The following is a 23,153-nucleotide window of genomic DNA, read 5'->3' on the forward strand; positions in this document are numbered from 1 at the left end:
GAACAGCATTTTATATATATATATATATATATATATAAAAACACAGAAGTATCTTTATCTTGCGCCAACTTTGGAGCGACACACTGGGAGAGATCTTTGTTGGGAGACCTCAAAAACATACAGAGAAAAACACAGATTCCCAAGTGCGCTAATAATGGAATGTAATTACACAATTCTTCCAGCGTTTATTTAGTCGGAAAATGTGGACTGGAGGATGTTTAGATCTGGGGACCTTTTTCAAGGTGCGAGCTCGAAGGGAGTATCTTCACAAACTAGGGTGCGATTTTTTGACTGACAAACCCAACGCGTTTCCTCTTATCGACTTCATCAGGGGTAACGCATATAGGGAAAAAGGCTAATTTGCTCTTGATGAATTTATATGGCAGATCGTAACCTCAAAGTAGGGATTAATCAAAGTCTCCTTTATCTGGATTTAATAGGTGGAGCTCCTATATTCGGGCTCCTAGCTAGAGCTTGAATGGTATTCCTTTTTGGATATAAAATCTATAGAATGATAGTGTTTTTGTAAACACTGCCTTAAAACTAATTAAACATAATTCCTTAAGAGCCGTCTAAAAGAACTCTTGATTATAGTCCGTTGGGAATGCCGACAACCGTATGTCGGCGTTTTTGCAAACTGCTAAAGTATGGTCTCCAACTCTTATAATCAAGATTATTTCTGGTTCAAATGTTGACTCACGTAAAACTCAAGACTTATATGGCTGGTTTGACAATCACAGGGATCTAAAAGATGCTACTTCCTCAATAGGTCTCAAGGAATAAATCCTGGAGGAAATTTGGCTGTGTGTGGAACACAGCCAAATTTCCTCCAGGATTTATTCCTTGAGACCTATTGAGGAAGTCGCATCTTTTATATCCCTGTGATTGTCAAACCAGCCATATAAGTCTTGAGTTTTACGTGAGTCAACATTTGAACCAGAAATAATCTTGATTATAAGAGTTGGAGACCATACTTTAGCAGTTTGCAAAAACGCCGACATACAGTTGTCTGCATTCCCAACTGACTATAATCAAGAGTTCTTTTAGACGGCTCTTAAGGAATTATGTTTAATTAGTTTTAAGGCAGTGTTTACAAAAACACTATCATTCTATAGATTTTATATCTAAAAAGGAATACCATTCAATCTCCAGCTAGGAGCCCGAATATAGGAGCTCCACCTATTAAATCCAGATAAAGGAGACTTTGATTAATCCCTACTTTGAGGTTACGATCTGCCATATAAATTCATCAAGAGCAAATTAGCCTTTCTCCCTATATGCGTTACCCCTGATGAAGTCGATAAGACGAAACGCGTTGGGTTTGTCAGTCAAAAAATCGCACCCTAGTTTGTGAAGATACTCCCTTCGAGCTCGCACTTTGAAAAAGGTCCCCAGATCTAAACATCCTCCAGTCCACATTTTCCGACGAAATAAACGCTGGAAGAATTGTGTAATTACATTCCATTATTAGCGCACTTGGGAATCTGTGTTTTTCTCTCTCTCTCTCTCTCTCTCTCTCTCTCTCTCTCTCTCTCTCTATATATATATATATATATATATATATATATATATATATACTTCTCATTCAGTGCATTTTAAGTAATTGCTGAGCACTAAAGCTGGGTACACACTAAATGATGTGTGTACCTGGCCGAAGGCACAACCAATATGTATGCATCTGTCAGTTCGTTGCCAAGCTCGTCCCCGCAATTGACCTACGGGAGCGAGTGATTACGAGTACACACTAGATGATATGCCCTATATGTCAGTCTATTCCGCCGGATCAGATAATACAGATGTGTCCTCTTACATCTTTGCTGCAGTCACGCTAAACAGCCCTTCAAGGTTAGATGCAATGTAATGCAATAGGATGCAGGAGCAGCTTCTGCTGATTAAAATGATATGCAGATGCCTATATTCTGTGTGTAACTGCGACTGTATTTGCATACAAAATGCTATGCTACAGTGTTTTCCTGGAAAACACTGTAACGTTTCATTTCGGATGCAGATAGAACCGCTATTACACACCGAATATGCCGCATATCATTTTAATCAGCAGAAGCTGCTCTTGCGTCCTATTGCGTCCCAACTTGTAGCACATGGAGCAAAGTTGTAAGAGGACACATCTGTATATTGCCTAGTGTGTACCCAGCTTAAGAGTCGCATGAAAGTATGAAACAACAGCGTGGCTTTATTTAGCTTATCCAGTTTATTCTATATGTACAATCTGGCACCGTATAGATCTGTTTTTCTCTCTGTCATTTCCTGGCCTTTTGTTTCTTCTGCCTAATTTCCTTCAGTGGAGAGGAACTTGTGTATTGCTGGAACACATAAATAACATGTTTGTGACACGGTAATTGGTCATTTTTACATAACAAGAAATGGCCAGGAGCACTTCTTAGTATGCTATATTGCTTATTTCAGTTTTATAGCATGTATGACATCTGATAAATTAGTGTAGTGGACAAGGGATTATGTGATTGATGGTATTGCTTCTCTCAGTACAAAACCACATACTTTATCTTCTTTCTTTTCTGTGTTTTACTGAAGAATTAAACAAGAACAAGACTAACGTACAGTATACAGCACATTATTCAGAGCAAAACTGGACTTTGTGATAACCTTAAGTCAATAAATCCAATACTACGGAGTACAGTTAGGGTTACCACCTCATCCCTTTAATTCTGGACACATTAATTACACAGGTTCTGTAGCTGGCTGACTTCAAGACTCCATTTCACCTGGTTTTAATCAGCCACAGAACCTGTGTAATTAATATGTGTCCAGAATTAAAGGGATGAGGTGGTAACCCTAAGTACAGTCAATTTTCTTATTTACACTTATTAAATCCGCGATAAACAAATGATAACTTCTCTAGCTGGTTTGGTATCTGGTCTTTAGGTCGACAGAACTTAGGTCGACACTCATTAGGTCCACTACTGTTTGTTGACGTGCATTAAGTCGACATGGTCACTAGGTCGACATGGCAAAGGTCGACACATTAAAAGGTCGACATGAGTTTTTCACATTTTTTCTTTCTTTTTTTTTTTTTTACCTTTTCATACTTTATGTTCCATATGGACTATGATTGGGAACAGTCACCTTGCCCAAAGCATGGTGAGGGAAGCGAGTCATGCAAGGGGACACAGTGCACTAATTGGGGTTCCCGGTCACTTTATGAAGAAAACAACACAAAAATATATTAAAAACTCGGGGCATGGCCACGGCAGCGAGCGGGTAGGCAGCGGGATTCCGGAGCTCCCTGGACCATTAATCCTGCTCCAATCCTTGGGCCTTCCTACGGCTGAGTTCCGGCTCCTACTACCTTAAGTCTCTCTGGGGAGGCGGCGGGCATCACCAGAGTACTCCTGCCTGCGTCTCCAAGCCCGCGCCGGCTGCCGCCCGGAGAGTAGACCTAGGCCGCCAATGCATCCCCGGCCTAAATTTGCGGACCACCGCCGAGCTGCCGCGGGCGCGTACCCGCGGTGCAGACAGACACCACCAGCGGTTTAGGGTGAGTGGCGCCCCCCCTTGCACCCCTTGCTTACCAAAACGGGCTGCTCCTGTTCCCCTGGTGCCTGGGATTGCTGGGACTGAGTGAGGCTGTGGGCCCGGCGGCCATCTTGGAAGCAGCCTCCTGCACTAATCCCCGCTGCAATACACTGCTCTATATCTCTGAGGGGGCTGTAGGGCCAGTTGGATTGACACAGGGCACGCTGCCCTGCCTTTCATTGTCCAGCCAGTATTATAACATCTATCCTTGGGTCCCCCCCATCCCCCCCTCCCCTCTGTTTCATCACTGGAGGTCTGGGGTCCTGGTGCCTTGCTGACACTGCAATTACTACTCATTGCTGAATTTCCTGACACTGAATACCTGGACTCTGTGTGCTGCTTGAACCTTGATATTATGGTGAGGGGCAGTCAGAGCGCGGCTGCGGCTAAATTGGAGAAGTTTGCCCGCCAGCTTACTGCCCAGCCGACGCAGTCGTCTCCTAAACCCTCCCCTTTTACCCGACCCGTTCCCCCGGCCGGGGCCGACTTGGGTGCGGATATGCAGCCATCTGCTCCTTCCATTCAACAGGTCCTGGATGCCATTGCGGCTAGTGAACAACGCCTGTCGGATAAAATGGAGAAGGTGCAGTGCGACTTATCATTGTTACGCCAGGATGTCCAACGCGTCCGTGAGAGAGTGGGCGAAACCGAGACACAGGTCTCCAATCTGGAGGACCTCAGCGGCCCTTTGCAGCGATCCGTATCCGCAGTCTCCCAGCAAGTTTCGACAATGCAAACTAAACTCCTGGATATGGAGGGTCGACTTCGCAGGAATAATGTGAGATTCGTGGGCCTGCCTGAGAAGGAAGAGGGGGCTCATCCTGAGGAATTCCTGGAGTCCTGGCTCAAAGAGGCGTATGGCGCTGACTCCTTTACACCCCAGTTTGCGGTGGAGCGGGCTCACAGGGTACCTTTCCGGCCTTTGCCCCCAGGTGCCCCACCACGAACATTTATTGCCAAATTTCTGCACTATAAAGACCGGGACTCTGTCTTGCGCTTGGGCCGTGCGAAGGGCCCACTACTTCGGAATGGTGTCCGGGTGTCGGCATTTCCGGATTTCGCAGCTGATGTCCAAAAAGACCGGGCTCAGTTCCTGCCCATCAAGCGGCGTCTTCGGGACTTGAATCTTCCCTATTCGATGCTGTTTCCCTCCAGGCTGCGTGTGGTGGCGGATGGGGAAACCAAATTCTTCAGCTCTCCCAGGGAGGCGGCGGCCTGGCTGGACAGATATGCTCCATGTGTCTGTCAGCTGGCTCCGGACTGACATCCAGTTTCCTTCCTATATGGGCCTCAAGAATGCAAGTATACGTCCAGGGAGCACCCTCTAGTTTAAGTGGTTCTGGACTTTGCTGCGTAGTGCTATATACGCATAAGTTTTGTTTTTTGGGTCTGTATGCTAAGCATAGGGTTGCCGTAGGCTTTCGGATCTTCAGGGTTGAGTTTTGTTTGGGATATGTGTATGCCGCAGTTCGGGGAGGTATACGGGGAGGGGGGTTGTTGTGGGGACGCAGTTGTTTTTTTTTGTAGGTTTTTTCTTTTTTTTTTCTTTAGTTTATTGTTTTCTATATCATTGTATACCGAACTGTGAGGTGATGTTGTGTTATTTTGATGGGCTTGGCTCGCGCCTCGGGGCCTGCGGACGGTACGGTTCAGGGGATAGAGTTCTCTATGGGCATGTAGATGCCCGGACAATTTTGATACTGGGGCCTCCTCTCCACCCTGCGGAGTTTATGAGTGCTGTGTCCCTGATGGTACTCTGGACGACATGTCTGCTTTGAAAATTTTGGCTTGGAATGTCCGGGGCATTAATAATAAAGGGAAGCGATCCCTGGTACTTAAACTGATTAAGAAATATGGCCCGGATAGTGTTTGCCTGAGTGAAACTCATTTAGAGGGGAATAGACTGCTGTCGCTTCGCAGGCCTTGGGTGGGCTGGGCGTATCATTCCTTTCACTCCTCCTCTTCTCGGGGAGTGTCGGTCATGATAAAGAGAACTGTCCAGTTTGAATTGATCACGGTAAATACGGACCCCTATGGCAGGTTTGTGTTTCTGGAATGCAAATTGAACTCCCGTAATTTTTTCCTTCTGACTGTGTATGTTCCTCCGCCATTTTCGTATGATGTCTTGCAGAAAGCTGTCTCATTTATTGCTTCTTCCCCTCATACCCCTGTTATTTGTGTGGGAGACTTTAATAATGTGCTTGATGTCTCTCTGGATAGATGGAGGTCTTCACAGGCTTTAGGGGCGGGGGGTGACCAGTCAACACCTAAATCTAAATTTGCGGATTTTTTGGATAGCGTGCAGTGGGTAGACGTTTGGAGGACTAGGCACCTTACGTTTAGGCAGTTCTCATGTTTCTCCAGCACGTATGGTTCATTTTCCAGAATCGACCTGGCCCTGGTCTCGCCCGAACTTTTACCTAGTATAAAGGATGTTCATTATGAGGCGCCCCCCTGACCATTCGCCCCTGATGTTATCTCTGGATGTGGAGTGCCGGAGGGGACAGTCCTATTGGAAGTTACATCCGTCCTGGTTGGCTCAGCTGGGCGACTGCCCGGATTTGCCGTCCAGGTGGGAGGGTTTTTTTGCGGATAATGTGGGCTCGGCCCCAGCTCCGGTTGTATGGGATTCATTTAAAGCTTATTTACGCGGTACATTGATCGGCAAAATTGCCGCCCGTAAGAAGGTGTGTAGGGCGACGGAGAGACAGCTCGAATCCGAGTATAGGGACCTAGAGACCCGATATCTAGCAGAGGGCACCCCTGCGCTAAAGGCGCACTGGCTGACAGCCCGGGAGGCATGGCTGGCTCACCTCTCAGACAAAAATGCACGTTCCCTTCTGTTCAGGGCCACTACCATATATATGCAGGCGGACAGACCGGCTAGCTTACTGGCCCATTTAGTGCATTATGACCGTCCCGGGACTACGGTAGTGCAGTTGACTGGCCCTGACGTATCCATTGTGGACAACACCCCCGACATTGCGCAAATGTTCCTCTCCTATTTCCAAAAGGTGTATGAATCCCAGATGACATGCTCCGTGGAGGACTTAGACACATATTTGACTAGTATTCCCCTTTACAAACTCTCCTCCAAGGCTAGGGACATTTTGAACGCGCCTCTGTCCTTGGAAGAGGTGACTGCGGCAGTGGGTTTGGCTCCCAGTGGCAAATCTCCGGGAAGTGACGGTATTCCCACTGAACTATATAAACAATACATACAGTTCTTTGGCCCTAAGAAATATGAAATGTATACAGATGTGTTCACCTCTAATCAACTTCCTCCCTCAATGTCCGAGGCTGTCATTATAGTACTGCCAAAGCCCGGTAAGGACCCAAGTCTCTTGGAATCCTATAGGCCGATCTCTCTCATCCCTACCGATGCCAAGATCCTGGCAAAAATTCTAGCGCTCCGGCTCAATTCGGTCATTAAATCGGTAATACATCGGGATCAATCCGGCTTTATGCCAGGAATGTCCACGTCTATCAATCTGCGCAGGCTGTACACTATTTTGCAGGCTCCTCATGACTTCCCCTCGGATGCGGTGGTGGTCTCCTTGGATGCAGCCAAAGCGTTCGACAGTGTCGAATGGTCCTACCTTTGGGGAGTTATGAATTGCATGGCCTTCGGCCCTAATTTTATACAATGGATCAGATTGCTATATCAAAGTCCGTGTGCCAGGATCTTGGTCAACGGATACATTTCTTCCTCCTTTACTCTGTCTCGGGGCACCAGACAGGGTTGCCCCCTTTCTGCTGCCCTATTTGCTATAGCCATAGAGCCCTTGGCTTGCTTGATTAGAACACACCCGGACATTGGGGGAGTTGCTACAGGTCCCTGTATTGACAAGATAGCCCTTTATGCGGACGACCTACTGTTATTCCTAAATGACTACGCTGTGGATATGCCTGTCGTGCTGCAGGTTATTGAGAAATTCGACGGCTTTTCTGGTCTCCGCATAAACTGGTCCAAATCATTTATTATGCCCATCATGGGCTCTCCTCCCCAAGTCCCGAGGCTCTCCCTGCCGCTTTGCTGGACAAGCCAGTTTAAATATCTTGGAATCCAAGTTACTAATGACCCTTCGGACTTTATACCCTTGAATCTTGACTCACTCGTACAGATGATTGTGTGCAAGTCAAGGGCTTGGTGTAAACTCCCGCTGACAATGACAGGTAGGGTTAGCCTCATTAAAATGATAGGGTTGCCCAAATTATTGTATGCTCTTTCACAATCCCCTGTCTACATCTTCCCGACCTTCTTTAGGAAACTGAATAGTATATTAACGTCCCTGATCTGGGCCAATAAAAGGCCTTGAATAAAGTTGCTTACTCTCACTAGACAGAAAGTAGATGGCAGTCTGGCCCTGCCTCACTTTCAACTTTATTACTATGCAGCCCAGTTGGCACATATTGGCATTTGGCTCCGGGGGGAGGACGGTGGTGGTTTGTACTGGGCATTTCTCAGATGCTACTATCCGGACCTCTCCCCGACACAGGTCTTGGTGGGCGGGGGAGTGCTTCTCGGTTCTCTCCTCCTATTGTTTTTCAGGCCATGAAGATCTGGCTAGCATTGAGGGGTCTGCTCGGGTATGTTGGTATGGACCCGGATACTCCCCTCTGGCACTCTGCTTCGTTTTCTGAGCTGGGGTCTCTGAAGGGCGGGGCGGTGTGGGCACCGTACTCAATAGTTTCCATTTCCCAGCTGTATAGCGATGGCACGATGAACTCGTTCCAGCTACTGAAGGAGGAGTTTGGTCTTCCCAACTCCTACTGCTTTAGATATCTACAACTCCGACACGCCTTGCAGTCACAGTTCGGGGATTCTCCCCCGGTGCTCCTCCCCTTCCCCATAAAGACCTTTTTACAGACACTGGGTCAAGTTAGGGTGATCTCCTTCACCTACTCGTACCTTCTTAAAACAATTCACGCGGACCCGCTTTTGAGCCTTCGTGAGCGCTGGGAGGATGATGTGGGGGACTGGGAGGTAGCGCTGGGGAACCCGAGTGCGGTCACTAAATCATTACGGTTTCAACAAATACAGCTCTATATTCTACACAGATCATATATGACGCCGATAAGGCTGGCCAGATTTGGGGCTGGTAGTGCTGCGGTTTGTCCCAAGTGCGGGGCCGCTGGAGGATCCTTCTGTCACCTTGTGTGGGAGTGTCCATCCGTGCAGGTGTTTTGGGCTGGGGTCGGGTCGATTCTGGAACACACGGGGATACCAGGAAGCATGCTGACCCCGAGACTATGTATTCTGGTGGTGGGAGGGTTTGACTCCGGGTCTAGGTGGGAGGGTATGTACGCTCGCAACATCTGCGCCCTTGCTAAGGTCTGTATTGCACGGACGTGGATGGCTCCACAGTCCCCTACAGTATCTGCATTCAGGGCTCTGGTGAACGACATCCTACTGAAGGACCGCTATATATACCTGAAAAACAATGCCCTCTCTAAATACGAGAAAATATGGTCACCCTGGATCAATTCTATATATGCCTCCCCTGCTCTTAAGCTATAGGATGTATTGAGCCCTGGAGGCGGTGCGTTCCTTGGGCCTTACGGTATCGAGTCGAGTCCTTTTATCTCACTATATTGTACTGTTCATATACTGCCGATGCACATCACCTCTCATAATTGTGCTGATTCAAGAATGTCTGTTTTAAGAGAGTTGTTTAGTGTTTTCTTTGCTGTTTTTGTTTTGTTATTGTTTTATTTTTGAGTATAGCAGGCCATATTTGGGCCCACTAGGTAGGTTGTAAATTAAAATAATTCAGGGAGAAAATTGAAAATGATATGTATGTGAATTATGATTTGTTGCAGACATCAGTAAAATACGTGTACTGTGGGCTGGTTAGCGATGGAAATGGTATGTTAATAATTCTGAATATATATGCTTGCTGCCTGGGGAGGAAAAGTGATCAGAATGATATATAATACCAACTGTGTTTTTTTTTTTTCCGGATATATGAAATGTCTGTAAGATTAATACCTCTGCTGAATAAACATACTCTATTGAAAAAAAATATATATATTAAAAACTCATGTTGACCTTTTTCCATGTCAGTCTTTTCATGTCTACCTAATGACAGTGTCGAACTATTTCAGGTGTCGACCTAGTCACTGTCAACCAATAGTGGTCGACCTAATAACTGTCGGCCTAGTTACTGTCGATCCTATGATCCACACCCGCTGGTTTACTATCATGGGGTGTGTTGTTTGGCTTATCTAGATATTTGTGTGTCATTTACAACTAGTACCATTACTCTTACTACTAGTATTGTCCTTTACTACTACTACTGCTACTACCACCACTACTACCAAGCAGATCTATTGTTTAAGTAATTCATTTAGGGAATTAACAAGCCCTTTTGCACACATTTTTGGGGTCCTTTCTCTGAATGTTTGCACTTATATAGTTATCATTATTTACTTTAGGCAATAGCCTTTTTCGTTACAGCTCTAAATCCTAGGAGCCCCCCCAAATATTCAAATAACATAATCTTTGTAGTATCTGGAATAAGGTTGTATAATAACCTTTTCATTTGAAGTTGAAATGACTGATTCACTTTCTTGCAGTCTGTTGAAAAATATATATATATATTTCAAGAACACTATTATAATGTTATGTTCTAATTAGGTTGTGTGTCAGAATTCTTTCAGTGTCTCCATTACTACTTTACAGACCTACACCAGAAATACGCTGGAGTAAAGAAGGAGCCGAGTTGCCTAGTAACAGAGTTTTTTATGAAAATTTTAATAAAACCCTAAAGATAATTGATGTGTCAGAAGCAGACGCTGGCAAATATAGATGCACAGCCCAAAATATCAGAGGTTCCATACACCATATCATAACAGTTACTGTCAAAGGTAGGTGATTTTAAAATCATATAGGAACTTTTAAAAGCATTATTAGTAAAGGTGTATATTTGTACAGTATGCAGGGCCGGTTCTAGCCGTTGTGGCGCCACGGGCGAAAATAGGGGAGTGGCTTCATAAAGGGGTGTTGTCAATGTGCCCCCAGTAGTATTGCCCCGTTTGTGCCCCCAGTAGTATTGCCCCCGTTTGTGGTCCCAGTATTATTGCCCCCGTTTGTGGCCCCAGTTATATTGCCCCCATTTGTGGCCCCAGTCGTATTGCCCCCATTTGTGGCCCCAGTCGTATTGCCACCGTTTGTGGCCCCAGTCGTATTGCCCCCATTTGTGGCCCCAGTCGTATTGCCCCCATTTGTGCCGCTTTTAAAAATAAAAATAAAAAAATTAACACTTACCATCCCCGCTCCTGATTCCCGACCGCTGCTGCCCTCCGTCTCTGGCCGCTGGCGCCGCTCCTCTGATCTATAGGAGAGACGTCATGACGTCTCTCCCATAGAACCGCATAGACACTAGAGGTCAATCATGAGCCCTAGTGTCTAAGTGTCACTCCCACAATGCAGTGCGGTGCGCGATGACTTCACCGCGCACCGCACAGCAGTACCGGCACCGGTGGGGGGGGGGGGCCCACCAGTAGCGGATCTTGCCACAGCGGCGGCGCCCTCTGGAAGGTGGCGCCCCGGGCAAAAGTATTGTGTGCCCATAGCAAGATCCGCTACTGACAGTATGTGATAGTAAAGTTGCCTACAGTCTTACATAGCCATATCAGCATATATCACATCACTGGTATGGGAGCAGCGGATCATTGGACGGCTTCTGAGCCAGTTGCAGACCTCAGAGTACACAAAGGGGGTCATTCCGAGTTGTTCGCTCGTTGACGATTTTCGCTATACTGCGATTAGTCGCTTACTGCGCATGCGCAAGGTACGCAGAGCGCATGCGCTTAGTTATTTTACTAAAAACTTAGCTGTTTTGCTGTGGCTTCTGCGGCGCTTTTCAGTCGCACTGGTGTTCGGTAAATGATTGACAGGAAAGGGGCGTTTCTGGGTGGTAACTCAGCGTTTTCCCGGCGTTGGCTAAAAAACGCAGTCGTATCAGGGAAAAACGCGGGAGTGTCTGGAGAAACGGGGGAGTGGCTGGCCGAACGCAGGGCGTGTTTATGACGTCAAACCAGGAACGAAACGGCCTGAGCTGATCGCAGTGTAGGAGTAAGTCTCGAGCTACTCAGAAACTGCTAAGAATTTTCTATTCGCAATTCTGCTAACCTTTCGTTCGCAATTCTGCTAAGCTAAGATACACTCCCAGAGGGCGGCGGCCTAGCGTGTGCAATGCTGCTAAAATCAGCTAGCGAGCGAACAACTCGGAATGACCCCCAAAGTACAGTCCAGGGGTTCTTAGCATATCTAATAACAGTAATCATTTCATTACATTTTGGGGGGAAATTGAGATGTCACAGTGATACTTTACACAAATAATGAAACTGTACAGTAAAGCTATTGAATTTACAAAATCACTCAAACCCATTTTATACTGATTAAAGTTTTTCACTTTTTCTCAGTGCTTACTTACTAAAGCTCTCAAATGGATCAGGGCTTAGAGACTCATATTTTGTCCTGCTTGTATTATCCTTTTTCAGATAATGTTGGAGCAGAAGCTTGTTACCATGGTAATCTGCAGTATTGCTTTCTATTCTTGCCCAAGTGATTTACCGTGCAAAAAATAACCACAATCCATTCTGTACCATAGAACTGTGTATTGCCTTTTCTTGTGTACAGGGAATACATTTGCACAGTGCACACATGAACAATGACTGACTTGAGCAAAGCCACAGATGCAGTAGACATTGCTGTGCCTTTTGGTACAGTGTATACAGTAACACATATGATATACTCCTCTTGTGTGAGGACTCTATTCATGTGGCACTGCTACACTGTAGATTTGCTCTATTTAGTACTAGAATTCTGTGTATATCTAACATTCAGGAATGGCTATTTTTAAAATTGACTACAACCTATATGTTTGAGACAGGGAATTGTTTAACACATTTATCAAAACTATGTATCAGATCTTTTATTCAAGTACCAGAATAAGAATAAGGTAATAGTACCTGTATTCATAGTTTTCCATAAAACATTAAAGCTACAACCACCTACCACATTCCTAGTCAAAAAGTTACAGCATAATTTCATTTTCGGTCCATATGACTCCCTTAGCAGCATTCCAGGTGCAAGCCTGAGGGATATGAAGATGCGTGCTTTATATGCATTTTGCATTAAATTACATTTTTGATAAAAGTCAGTGTGAATGTGAAAAACCTAACTTTGATCTGGCATGCTTTGTTTTCTCCCAGCTAAATTATTTTAATTATGTTCAACTGTAGTTTTTTAAAATTATTTTTATATTTTATTTTATTCATATAATTTCTAATCTTAGCAGCAAAGTATAAATTGCATAGGGATTTTCAGATGTCTGGCAATGGTGCTTGATGGTATGTAAAACATTGACCAGATATTGCAGGAAGTTAATTTTATTGCTTCAAAAATCCATGTTGTCTCTACCAATACCCCGGTTTATTAAAGATATGTTTGACTCGTGAATAATCCACTGTATTTCTTCTTGTAGCTGCTCCTTACTGGATCACTGCACCTAGGAATCTCGTATTGTCGCCAGGAGAGGATGGGACATTGATCTGCAGAGCTAATGGGAATCCTCCTCCAACTATTACATGGTTAATAAATGGAGTTGCAATTGAGTGTACGTAACCTATTGCTGTGGCTTCAAATTTTTTGTTTTTTAGAATTGTAATAAATATACCATACACTGTAGATGCAGCACATTCTACAGTTCACACGTCTGTCACACACCAGCAGGTTAGTTTTCATATATAGGGGTCTATCTATATACTTAGCCTTGGAGAGAGATAAAGTGGAGAGAAAGTATCAACCAACCAGCTCCTGTCATTTTTCAAATGCACATGGCAGTTAGGAGCTGATTGACTGGTTCTTTATCTCTCTCCTCATTATCTCTTTCCAAAGCTTAGTACATAGACCCCTTATTATGCATCAACCCTTGGAGAGAAATAAAGTACCATCTAATCAGCTCTTAACTGTCATTTTTCAAACACATCCTATTACATGGCAGTTAGGAGCGGATTTGTTGGTACTTTTATATCTTTCCAATTTATCTCTCTCCCACGGTCTTCAGGAATATGTTCATGGTTACGTTGTCATTGTATCCATTCATGAGCTCTGGAGATAGAGGTGGGGGTCTGGTGTATTTCAAATGTGAAAATATTCTGCAGCACAACAAAAAAGCTGCTTTATTCTCTTCTTGTGACATAAGCATGTTTGCTGACATGTACATAGATTAATATGACACTATGGCAAACGATATGTAGTTATGTGACCCGCCAGTCACAATACCGGCACCTACATCCTCACTATCATGGCGGTCAGGATGCCGACCAACAGGGACTATTCCCACTCAAGTAGGAATAGAACCTGTGGCGAGTGCGCTCAACCACCACAAACCCCAACTCCCCTCCCTGGCAATCTAACAGTTGGGATCTTGGCATCGGGAATTGTGACTGGCGGTCTCCTGACCGCTGGTCACACATACCCAACCCATTACCTGAATTGTACTTAGTGGTAGCAACACTGGGTTAAGTAGTAAGGCACTGCTATTGATTGCTCCACTAGGCAGGGCCGTTTTTCAGTCAGCACAGTTTTTTGGTCGCACAGCCAGGGGTTAAAGTGGGCCATTACAGGGCGGAACTGCATTCCATCAGTAGTATTTCCACCTCCCGAAGGCCCACCTTGCCTAGCCTGCACATCAGGTTACTTACCATTACAGGAATTGCTGCAGCTACAGAATGGGGACTGGCATATAACTAAGTGGGACATTGCGGGATGGATCGGGCTCAGACAGAAATACATCTTACTGTCCAGGGCTTATATTGGAGGCAGATGCTAAAGATAAGCAAGAGTCAGAAGACGGCAGGGGATCAGCTCCGGTGCATTGGTGATCCGGTCTAGTGAGTACACTCAGAGGGGGACAGTACAGACATGCCTTTAGATAGCTGCATATCTCACTCCCTTACCTATCATAGGGCACTAGGAGCAGGTAAATACTGTCCCTCTGTCTCCAAGAGGGGTGGTCTTCTGTATGCCGGCGGTCGGGCTCCCGGCGCTCAGTATACCGGCGCCGGGAGCCCGACCGCCGGCATACCGACACTTATTTTCCCTCGTGGGGGTCCACGACCCCCATAGAGGGAGAATAAAATAGTGTGGCGCGCGTAGCGCGCCACCGTGCCCGTAGCGTGGCGAGCGCAGCGAGCCCGCAAGGGGCTCATTTGCGCTCGCCACACTGTCGGTCAGCCGGCGGTCGGGCTCTCGGCGCCGGTATGCTGGTCGCCGGGAGCCCGACCGCCGGCAAGCCGTAGTGAACCCTTCCAAGAGCTTGTAATCTAATATTTCAGCACACCTGTGTTTTCCTGCCCAAGAATGCAGCTGTACATGTGACATTTGCAGGTATTTACTAATTAGATTATGTGTGGTGGATTAATGGGAATGGGAATGAGATGCTAACGTGACTGTGGTGAAAGGTAGTCTTTTCCTGCGAGGCCACACCCCTTACCCTCAGGGTCACGCATAGTTTTTTTTCATATGCCAATGTTTCTCGGTATGCTACACTTTTAAATATCCAAAGAGGAGGGCTTACTGTTCACACTGGGAGCCATATTGTCTAAAAACGGCCCTGCCACTAGGCTTACAGATCTGATCTCACTCTGGAAATTTAAAAGCAGAATTTATTGATGAAGCTGATGCTTACTAATGTCCTCTTTGGTTTACATGGAGATGGGTATAGATTGCATATTTTGTGAGATAATAATGTGAACTATACATTATTTTTACTGACTATTTGAGAACAAATAAACCACAATTAGGTCTTTTATAATCCTTTTTCTCGAACGTCCTAGTGGATGCTGGGGACTCCGAAAGGACCATGGGGAATAGCGGCTCCGCAGGAGACTGGGCACAAAAGTAAAAGCTTTAGGACTACCTGGTGTGCACTGGCTCCTCCCCCTATGACCCTCCTCCAAGCCTCAGTTAGATTTTTGTGCCCGAACGAGAAGGGTGCATACTAAGGGGCTCTCCTGAGCTGCTTAGAGTAAAAGTTTAAAGTAGGTTTTTTATTTTCAGTGAGACCTGCTGGCAACAGGCTCACTGCACCGAGGGACTAAGGGGAGAAGAAGCGAACTCACCTGCGTGCAGAGTGGATTGGGCTTCTTAGGCTACTGGACATTAGCTCCAGAGGGACGATCACAGGCCCAGCCATGGATGGGTCCCAGAGCCGCGCCGCCGGCCCCCTTACAGAGCCAGAAGACTGAAGAGGTCCGGAAAATCGGCGGCAGAAGACGTCCTGTCTTCAATAAGGTAGCGCACAGCACCGCAGCTGTGCGCCATTGCTCACAGCACACTTCACACTCCGGTCACTGGGCGCTGGGGGGGGGGCGCCCTGAGACGCAATAAAAACACCTTATATGGCAAAAAATACATCACATATAGCTCCTGGGCTATATGGATGCATTTAACCCCTGCCAATTTTTCCATAAAAAAGCGGGAGAAAGGCCGCCGAGAAGGGGGCGGAGCCTATCTCCTCAGCACACTGGCACCATTTTTTCCTCACAGCTCCGTTGGAGGGAAGCTCCCTGACACTCCCCTGCAGTCCTGCACTACAGAAACAGGGTAAAACAAGAGAGGGGGGGGCACTAATTTGGCAGATAAATATATACAGCAGCTATATCAGGGAGAAACACTTATATAAGGTTATCCCTGTATATATATAGCGCTCTGGTGTGTGCTGGCAAACTCTCCCTCTGTCTCCCCAAAGGGCTAGTGGGGTCCTGTCCTCTATCAGAGCATTCCCTGTGTGTGTGCTGTGTGTCGGTACGTTGTGTCGACATGTATGAGGAGGAAAATGGTATGGAGGCGGAGCAATTGCCTGTATTAGTGATGTCACCCCCTAGGGAGTCGACACCTGACTGGATGGTCTCATGGAAGGAATTACGTGATAGTGTCAGCACTTTACAAAAGACTGTTGACGACATGAGACAGCCGGCAAATCAGTTAATACCTGTACAGGCGTCTCAAACACCGTCAGGGGCTCTAAAGCGCCCGTTACCTCAGATGGTCGACACAGACACTGACTCCAGTGTCGACGGTGTGGAAACAAACGTATTTTCCAGTAGGGCCACACGTTACATGATCACGGCAATGAAGGAGGTTTTGAACATTTCTGATACTACAAGTACCACAAAAAAGGGTATTATGTGGGGTGTGAAAAAACTACCCGTAGTTTTTCCTGAATCAGATGAATTAAATGAGGTGTGTGATGAAGCGTGGGTTTCCCCCGATAAAAAACTGCTATTTTCTAAAAAATTATTGGCATTATACCCTTTCCCGCCAGAGGTTAGGGCGCGTTGGGAAACACCCCCTAGGGTAGATAAGGCGCTCACACGCTTATCAAAACATGATACGGCCGCCCTCAAGGAACCAGCTGATAGGAAGCTGGAAAATATCCTAAAAAGTATATACACACATACTGGTATTATACTGCGACCAGCAATCGCCTCAGCCTGGATGTGCAGTGCTGGGGTGGCTTGGTCGGATTCCCTGACTGAAAATATTGATACCCTGGACAGGGACAATATATTATTGACTATAGAGCATTTAAAGGATGCATTTCTATATATGCGAGATGCACAGAGGGATATTTGCACTCTGGCATCAAGAGTAAGTGCGCTGTCCATTTCTGCCAGAAGAGGGTTATGGACGCGACAGTGGTCAGGTGATGCGGATTCCAAACGGCATATGGAAGTATTGCCGTATAAAGGGGAGGAGTTATTTGGGGGTCGGTCTATCGGACCTGGTGGCCACGGCAACGGCTGGGAAATCCACCTTTTTACCCCAGGTCACCTCTCAGCAGAAAAAGACACCGTCTTTTCAGGCTCAGTCCTTTCGTCCCCATAAGGGCAAGCGGGCAAAAGGCCACTCATATCTGCCCCGGGGCAGAGGAAGGGGAAAAAGACTGCAGCAGACAGCCTCTTCCCACGAACAGAAGCCCTCCCCCGCTTCTGCCAAGTCCTCAGCATGACGCTGGGGCCTTACAAGCGGACTCAGGCACGGTGGGGGCCCGTCTCAAGAATTTCAGCGCGCAGTGGGCTCACTCGCAAGTGGACCCCTGGATCCTGCAGGTAGTATCTCAGGGGTACAAATTGGAATTCGAGACGTCTCCCCCTCGCCGGTTCCTGAAGTCTGCTTTACCAACGTCTCCCCCCGACAGGGAGTCAGTATTGGAAGCCATTCACAAGCTGTATTCCCAGCAGGTGATAATCAAGGTACCCCTCCTACAACAGGGAAAGGGGTATTATTCCACGCTGTTTGTGGTACCGAAGCCGGACGGCTCGGTGAGACCTATTTTAAATCTGAAATCCTTGAACACTTACATACAAAGGTTCAAATTCAAGATGGAATCACTCAGAGCAGTGATAGCGAACCTGGAAGAAGGGGACTATATGGTGTCTCTGGACATCAAGGATGCTTACCTCCATGTCCCAATTTGCCCTTCTCACCAAGGGTACCTCAGGTTTGTGGTACAGAACTGTCACTATCAGTTTCAGACGCTGCCGTTTGGATTGTCCACGGCACCCCGGGTCTTAACCAAGGTAATGGCCGAAATGATGATTCTTCTTCGAAGAAAAGGCGTCTTAATTATCCCTTACTTGGACGATCTCCTGATAAGGGCAAGGTCCAGAGAACAGTTAGAGGTCGGAGTAGCACTATCTCAAGTAGTACTACGACAGCACGGATGGATTCTAAATATTCCAAAATCGCAGCTGATTCCGACGACACGTCTGCTGTTCCTAGGGATGATTCTGGACACAGTACAGAAAAAGGTGTTTCTCCCGGAGGAGAAAGCCAGGGAGTTATCCGACCTAGTCAGGAACCTCCTAAAACCAGGCCAAGTGTCAGTGCATCAATGCACAAGGGTCCTGGGAAAAATGGTGGCTTCTTACGAAGCGATTCCATTCGGCAGATTCCACGCAAGAACTTTTCAGTGGGATCTGCTGGACAAATGGTCCGGATCGCATCTTCAAATGCATCAGCGGATAACCCTGTCTCCAAGGACAAGGGTGTCTCTCCTGTGGTGGTTACAGAGTGCTCATCTTCTAGAGGGCCGCAGATTCGGCATTCAGGACTGGGTCCTGGTGACCACGGATGCCAGCCTGAGAGGCTGGGGAGCAGTCACACAGGGAAGAAATTTCCAGGGCTTGTGGTCAAGCATGGAAACGTCACTTCACATAAATATCCTGGAACTAAGGGCCATTTACAATGCCCTAAGTCAGGCAAGGCCTCTGCTTCAGGGTCAGCCAGTGTTGATCCAGTCGGACAACATCACAGCAGTCGCCCACGTAAACAGACAGGGCGGCACAAGAAGCAGGAGGGCAATGACAGAAGTTGCAAGGATTCTTCGCTGGGCGGAAAATCATGTGATAGCACTGTCAGCAGTGTTTATTCCGGGAGTGGACAACTGGGAAGCAGACTTCCTCAGCAGACACGACCTCCACCCGGGGGAGTGGGGACTTCACCCAGAAGTCTTCCACATGATTGTAAACCGTTGGGAAAAACCAAAGGTGGACATGATGGCGTCCCGCCTCAACAAAAAACTGGACAGATATTGCGCCAGGTCAAGGGACCCTCAGGCAATAGCTGTGGACGCTCTGGTAACACCGTGGGTGTACCAGTCAGTGTATGTGTTCCCTCCTCTGCCTCTCATACCCAAGGTACTGAGAATCATAAGAAGGAGAGGAGTAAGGACTATACTCGTGGCTCCGGATTGGCCAAGAAGGACTTGGTACCCGGAACTTCAAGAGATGCTCACGGAAGACCCGTGGCCTCTACCTCTAAGAAAGGACCTGCTCCAGCAGGGACCATGTCTGTTCCAAGACTTACCGCGGCTGCGTTTGACGGCATGGCGGTTGAACGCCGGATCCTGAAGGAAAAAGGCATTCCGGATGAAGTCATCCCTACCCTGATCAAAGCCAGGAAGGATGTAACTGTGCAACATTATCACCGTATTTGGCGTAAATATGTTGCGTGGTGTGAGGCCAGGAAGGCCCCTACAGAGGAATTTCAACTGGGTCGTTTCCTGCATTTCCTGCAAACAGGACTGTCTGTGGGCCTAAAATTAGGGTCCATTAAGGTTCAAATTTAGGCCCTGTCAATATTCTTCCAAAAAGAACTAGCTTCAGTTCCTGAAGTTCAGACGTTTGTCAAGGGAGTACTGCATATACAGCCTCCTTTTGTGCCTCCAGTGGCACCTTGGGATCTCAATGTAGTTTTGGGGTTCCTAAAATCACATTGGTTTGAACCACTCACCACTGTGGACTTAAAATATCTCACATGGAAAGTGGTAATGCTGTTAGCCCTGGCTTCAGCCAGGCGTGTTTCAGAATTGGCGGCTTTATCCTATAAAAGCCCTTACCTAATTTTTCATACGGACAGGGCAGAATTGAGGACTTGTCCTCAATTTCTCCCTAAGGTGGTTTCAGCATTTCACTTAAACCAGCCTATTGTGGTGCCTGCGGCTACTAGGGACTTGGAGGATTCCAAGTTACTGGACGTAGTCAGGGCCCTGAAAATATATGTTTCCAGGACGGCTGGAGTCAGAAAATCTGACTCGCTGTTTATCCTGTATGCACCCAACAAGCTGGGTGCTCCTGCTTCTAAGCAGACTATTGCTCGTTGGATTTGTAGTACAATTCAGCTTGCACATTCTGTGGCAGGCCTGCCACAGCCAAAATCTGTAAAAGCCCATTCCACAAGGAAAGTGGGCTCATCTTGGGCGGCTGCCCGAGGGGTCTCGGCTTTACAACTTTGCCGAGCAGCTACTTGGTCAGGGGCAAACACGTTTGCTAAATTCTACAAATTTGATACCCTGGCTGAGGAGGACCTGGAGTTCTCTCATTCGGTGCTGCAGAGTCATCCGCACTCTCCCGCCCGTACTGGGAGCTTTGGTATAATCCCCATGGTCCTTTCGGAGTCCCCAGCATCCACTAGGACGTTAGAGAAAATAAGAATTTACTTACCGATAATTCTATTTCTCATAGTCCGTAGTGGATGCTGGGCGCCCATCCCAAGTGCGGATTGTCTGCAATACTTGTACATAATTATTGTTACAAAAATCGGGTTATTATTGTTGTGAGCCATCTTTTCAGAGGCTCCTCTGTTATCATGCTGTTAACTGGGTTCAGATCACAAGTTGTACGGTGTGATTGGTGTGGCTGGTATGAGTCTTACCCGGGATTCAAAATCCTTCCTTATTGTGTACGCTCGTCCGGGCACAGTATCCTAACTGAGGCTTGGAGGAGGGTCATAGGGGGAGGAGCCAGTGCACACCAGGTAGTCCTAAAGCTTTTACTTTTGTGCCCAGTCTCCTGCGGAGCCGCTATTCCCCATGGTCCTTTCGGAGTCCCCAGCATCCACTACGGACTATGAGAAATAGAATTATCGGTAAGTAAATTCTTATTTTTTTTTTTTTATGACATTGCATTGTCATTCCTGGAATATTTATCAGCTATATGCTGCAAACTGCATTGAAACAAAATAATTCTGTACATATTAAATGAAGGCACATCTGCATATTCTGTATTTGAAAACAAGAAATAAAAGAATGTGTTTTTTTTGTTTTTTTTAACTGAATGAAGTTGTCTGTTGTGTTTGCAGTGGCTCCCAATGATCCTAGTAGGAGGGTAGTTGGTGATACAGTTATATTTACCAAGGTGCAGGAACGAGCCAGCGCAGTCTTCCAGTGCAACACCTCTAATATATATGGCTACAAGTTGGCAAATGCATTTGTGAATGTACTAGGTAAGTTCCTACATTTATCCTTCTTGCCAATTCCATTAACTAACAACAATGAATGAACAACATTTAATGCTAGATGTAAGAATTTTAAAGCAGGGCACAAAGGTTTTTAATTGTTTTTGTGTCTAACTTAAAAACAAACAAACAAACATAACATACCATATGTGATATGCATATATCATGTGTAATGTATGCTCTTATGCATTTATTCCCCTTACTGCTCACAGTCTTCAGCATTTTGTGTTTACCTTTCAGCGGAAAAGCCACGGATTCTATCATCACAAAAGGTTTATCAAGTAATTGCTAATAGGGCTGCTTTGTTAGACTGCCCATTTTTTGGATCACCTGTTCCTAATATAGAATGGTAAGACCAGTAGATTTCTTTCGAAGCATGATTTGTTTATTTGAAAAGGATATGGCATTCCTGTGTACCTGGCTTCTAACTAATGTTGGATACACACTTGAATGCTGTAACAACCAACCTGACTATTTTCCTAATGATTGAGAACACATGATATTGTACATACACACTAAACAATCATCTTTCCTATCTGAATAATATGTCTATTTTGAGGTTTGTAAGCTACTAATCATGTCTCTGTACACACTGTCAGATCATCCATACACATTACAAGCGACATATCTTTCTGATTTGTTACATCTGCCGCAGAGTTTGGCGATTTATCTGTACTGGAGGTCTTTGAAAGATGAGTACACACAATTGGTCGTGCCAAAATATCATTGTTCGTCTCTAAACACAATATATTGTCTACATAGCCTTAGGTTACATCTTAAGTACAAAACCAAGCCAGGTTTCTGAGCTGTGCAATGGTTTTAATTTTCCTTGCAACTGTATTAAAAGTACATTTGTTCTGAGAAGTACATAGGGGGTCATTCTGACCTGAACGTTCGCTGCAGTTCTTCGCAGCACAGCGTTCAGGTCAGAACTGCGCAGCGGCGGTGCATGGCTGACAGTCAACGGCTGTCGTTGCCTAGCGATCGCCTCTGCCTGATTGACAGGCAGAGGTGGGAGGGGGGCGGCGTGGCGGCGTTTGGTCGCTGTTTTGTGGGCACGGTCCAGCCAACGCAGGTGTGACCGGATCGTGCGGGGGGTTGGGCCACAGTGGCTGCATGACATCACACGCAGTCGCTGCGAGCCGGGCAGTGACGAGGAGCTCCCGGCTAGTGTGCAAAAGCTGCACTGGCCGGGAGCTACTCCTGAAGTACAAAAGCATCGCCGCGGTGCGATGCTTTTGTACTTCAGCGATGGGGCTGGGACTGACATGCGGGGCGGGCTAGCCCTGTGCTGGACGTCCCCCCGCATGTCTGTGTTCCTGATCGTAGTTGTGCTAAATTTAGCCCAGCTACGATCAACTCAGAATGACCCCCATAGTGTACTGCAAAGATCTCGCTGAACACAAGTAATAGGAAAGCAAGGTTCCGTGATTGGTAGACCATTATACATTTTGTGATGTCTATGCACATCTGACAGAACTGTTCCAGGACAAATACTGCTGTGAAAGATGAGAATAAGTTGCACACCTAGAAGCCGAGATTTTAATTCTAAATGAGAAACTGGTAACACTGAGGTCAATTTACAACATAGCAAGGTATCTGGTCACTGAGTAGGTGCTGGTTGGAGGAATGGGAACACAGAATCTTGAGGTGCATACACTTGCCTCTGATGAAGCTGGTATATCCAGTGAAAGCGCAGTGAGGCAGATTTGATTCCTATCTCTCCTCACTGATTTTGGATATAGTGATGCTGCACCCTAAGGGTCCAGGAGCCTGCCTATTCCTA

The 23,153-nt window shown here is 46.4% G+C and overlaps 1 protein-coding gene across 14 annotated transcripts in view; it reads left to right on the forward strand.

The window, feature by feature from the left end:
• The window catches only part of NRCAM (neuronal cell adhesion molecule), a 327,854-nt gene that overhangs the window by 239,431 nt on the left and 65,270 nt on the right, over positions 1–23,153 (forward strand). For all 14 annotated transcript variants that reach the window (XM_063927298.1, XM_063927305.1, XM_063927301.1 and 11 more), the window contains 4 exons: positions 10,238–10,422; positions 13,047–13,178; positions 21,212–21,355; positions 21,608–21,716. In XM_063927298.1, the coding sequence (XP_063783368.1) occupies positions 10,238–10,422; positions 13,047–13,178; positions 21,212–21,355; positions 21,608–21,716 (570 nt within the window). The remainder of the gene's footprint in view (positions 1–10,237; positions 10,423–13,046; positions 13,179–21,211; positions 21,356–21,607; positions 21,717–23,153) is intronic.

Source organism: Pseudophryne corroboree, chromosome 6, assembly GCF_028390025.1.
Source record: "Pseudophryne corroboree isolate aPseCor3 chromosome 6, aPseCor3.hap2, whole genome shotgun sequence".
In the NCBI taxonomy this organism is placed as follows: Eukaryota; Metazoa; Chordata; class Amphibia; order Anura; family Myobatrachidae; genus Pseudophryne; species Pseudophryne corroboree.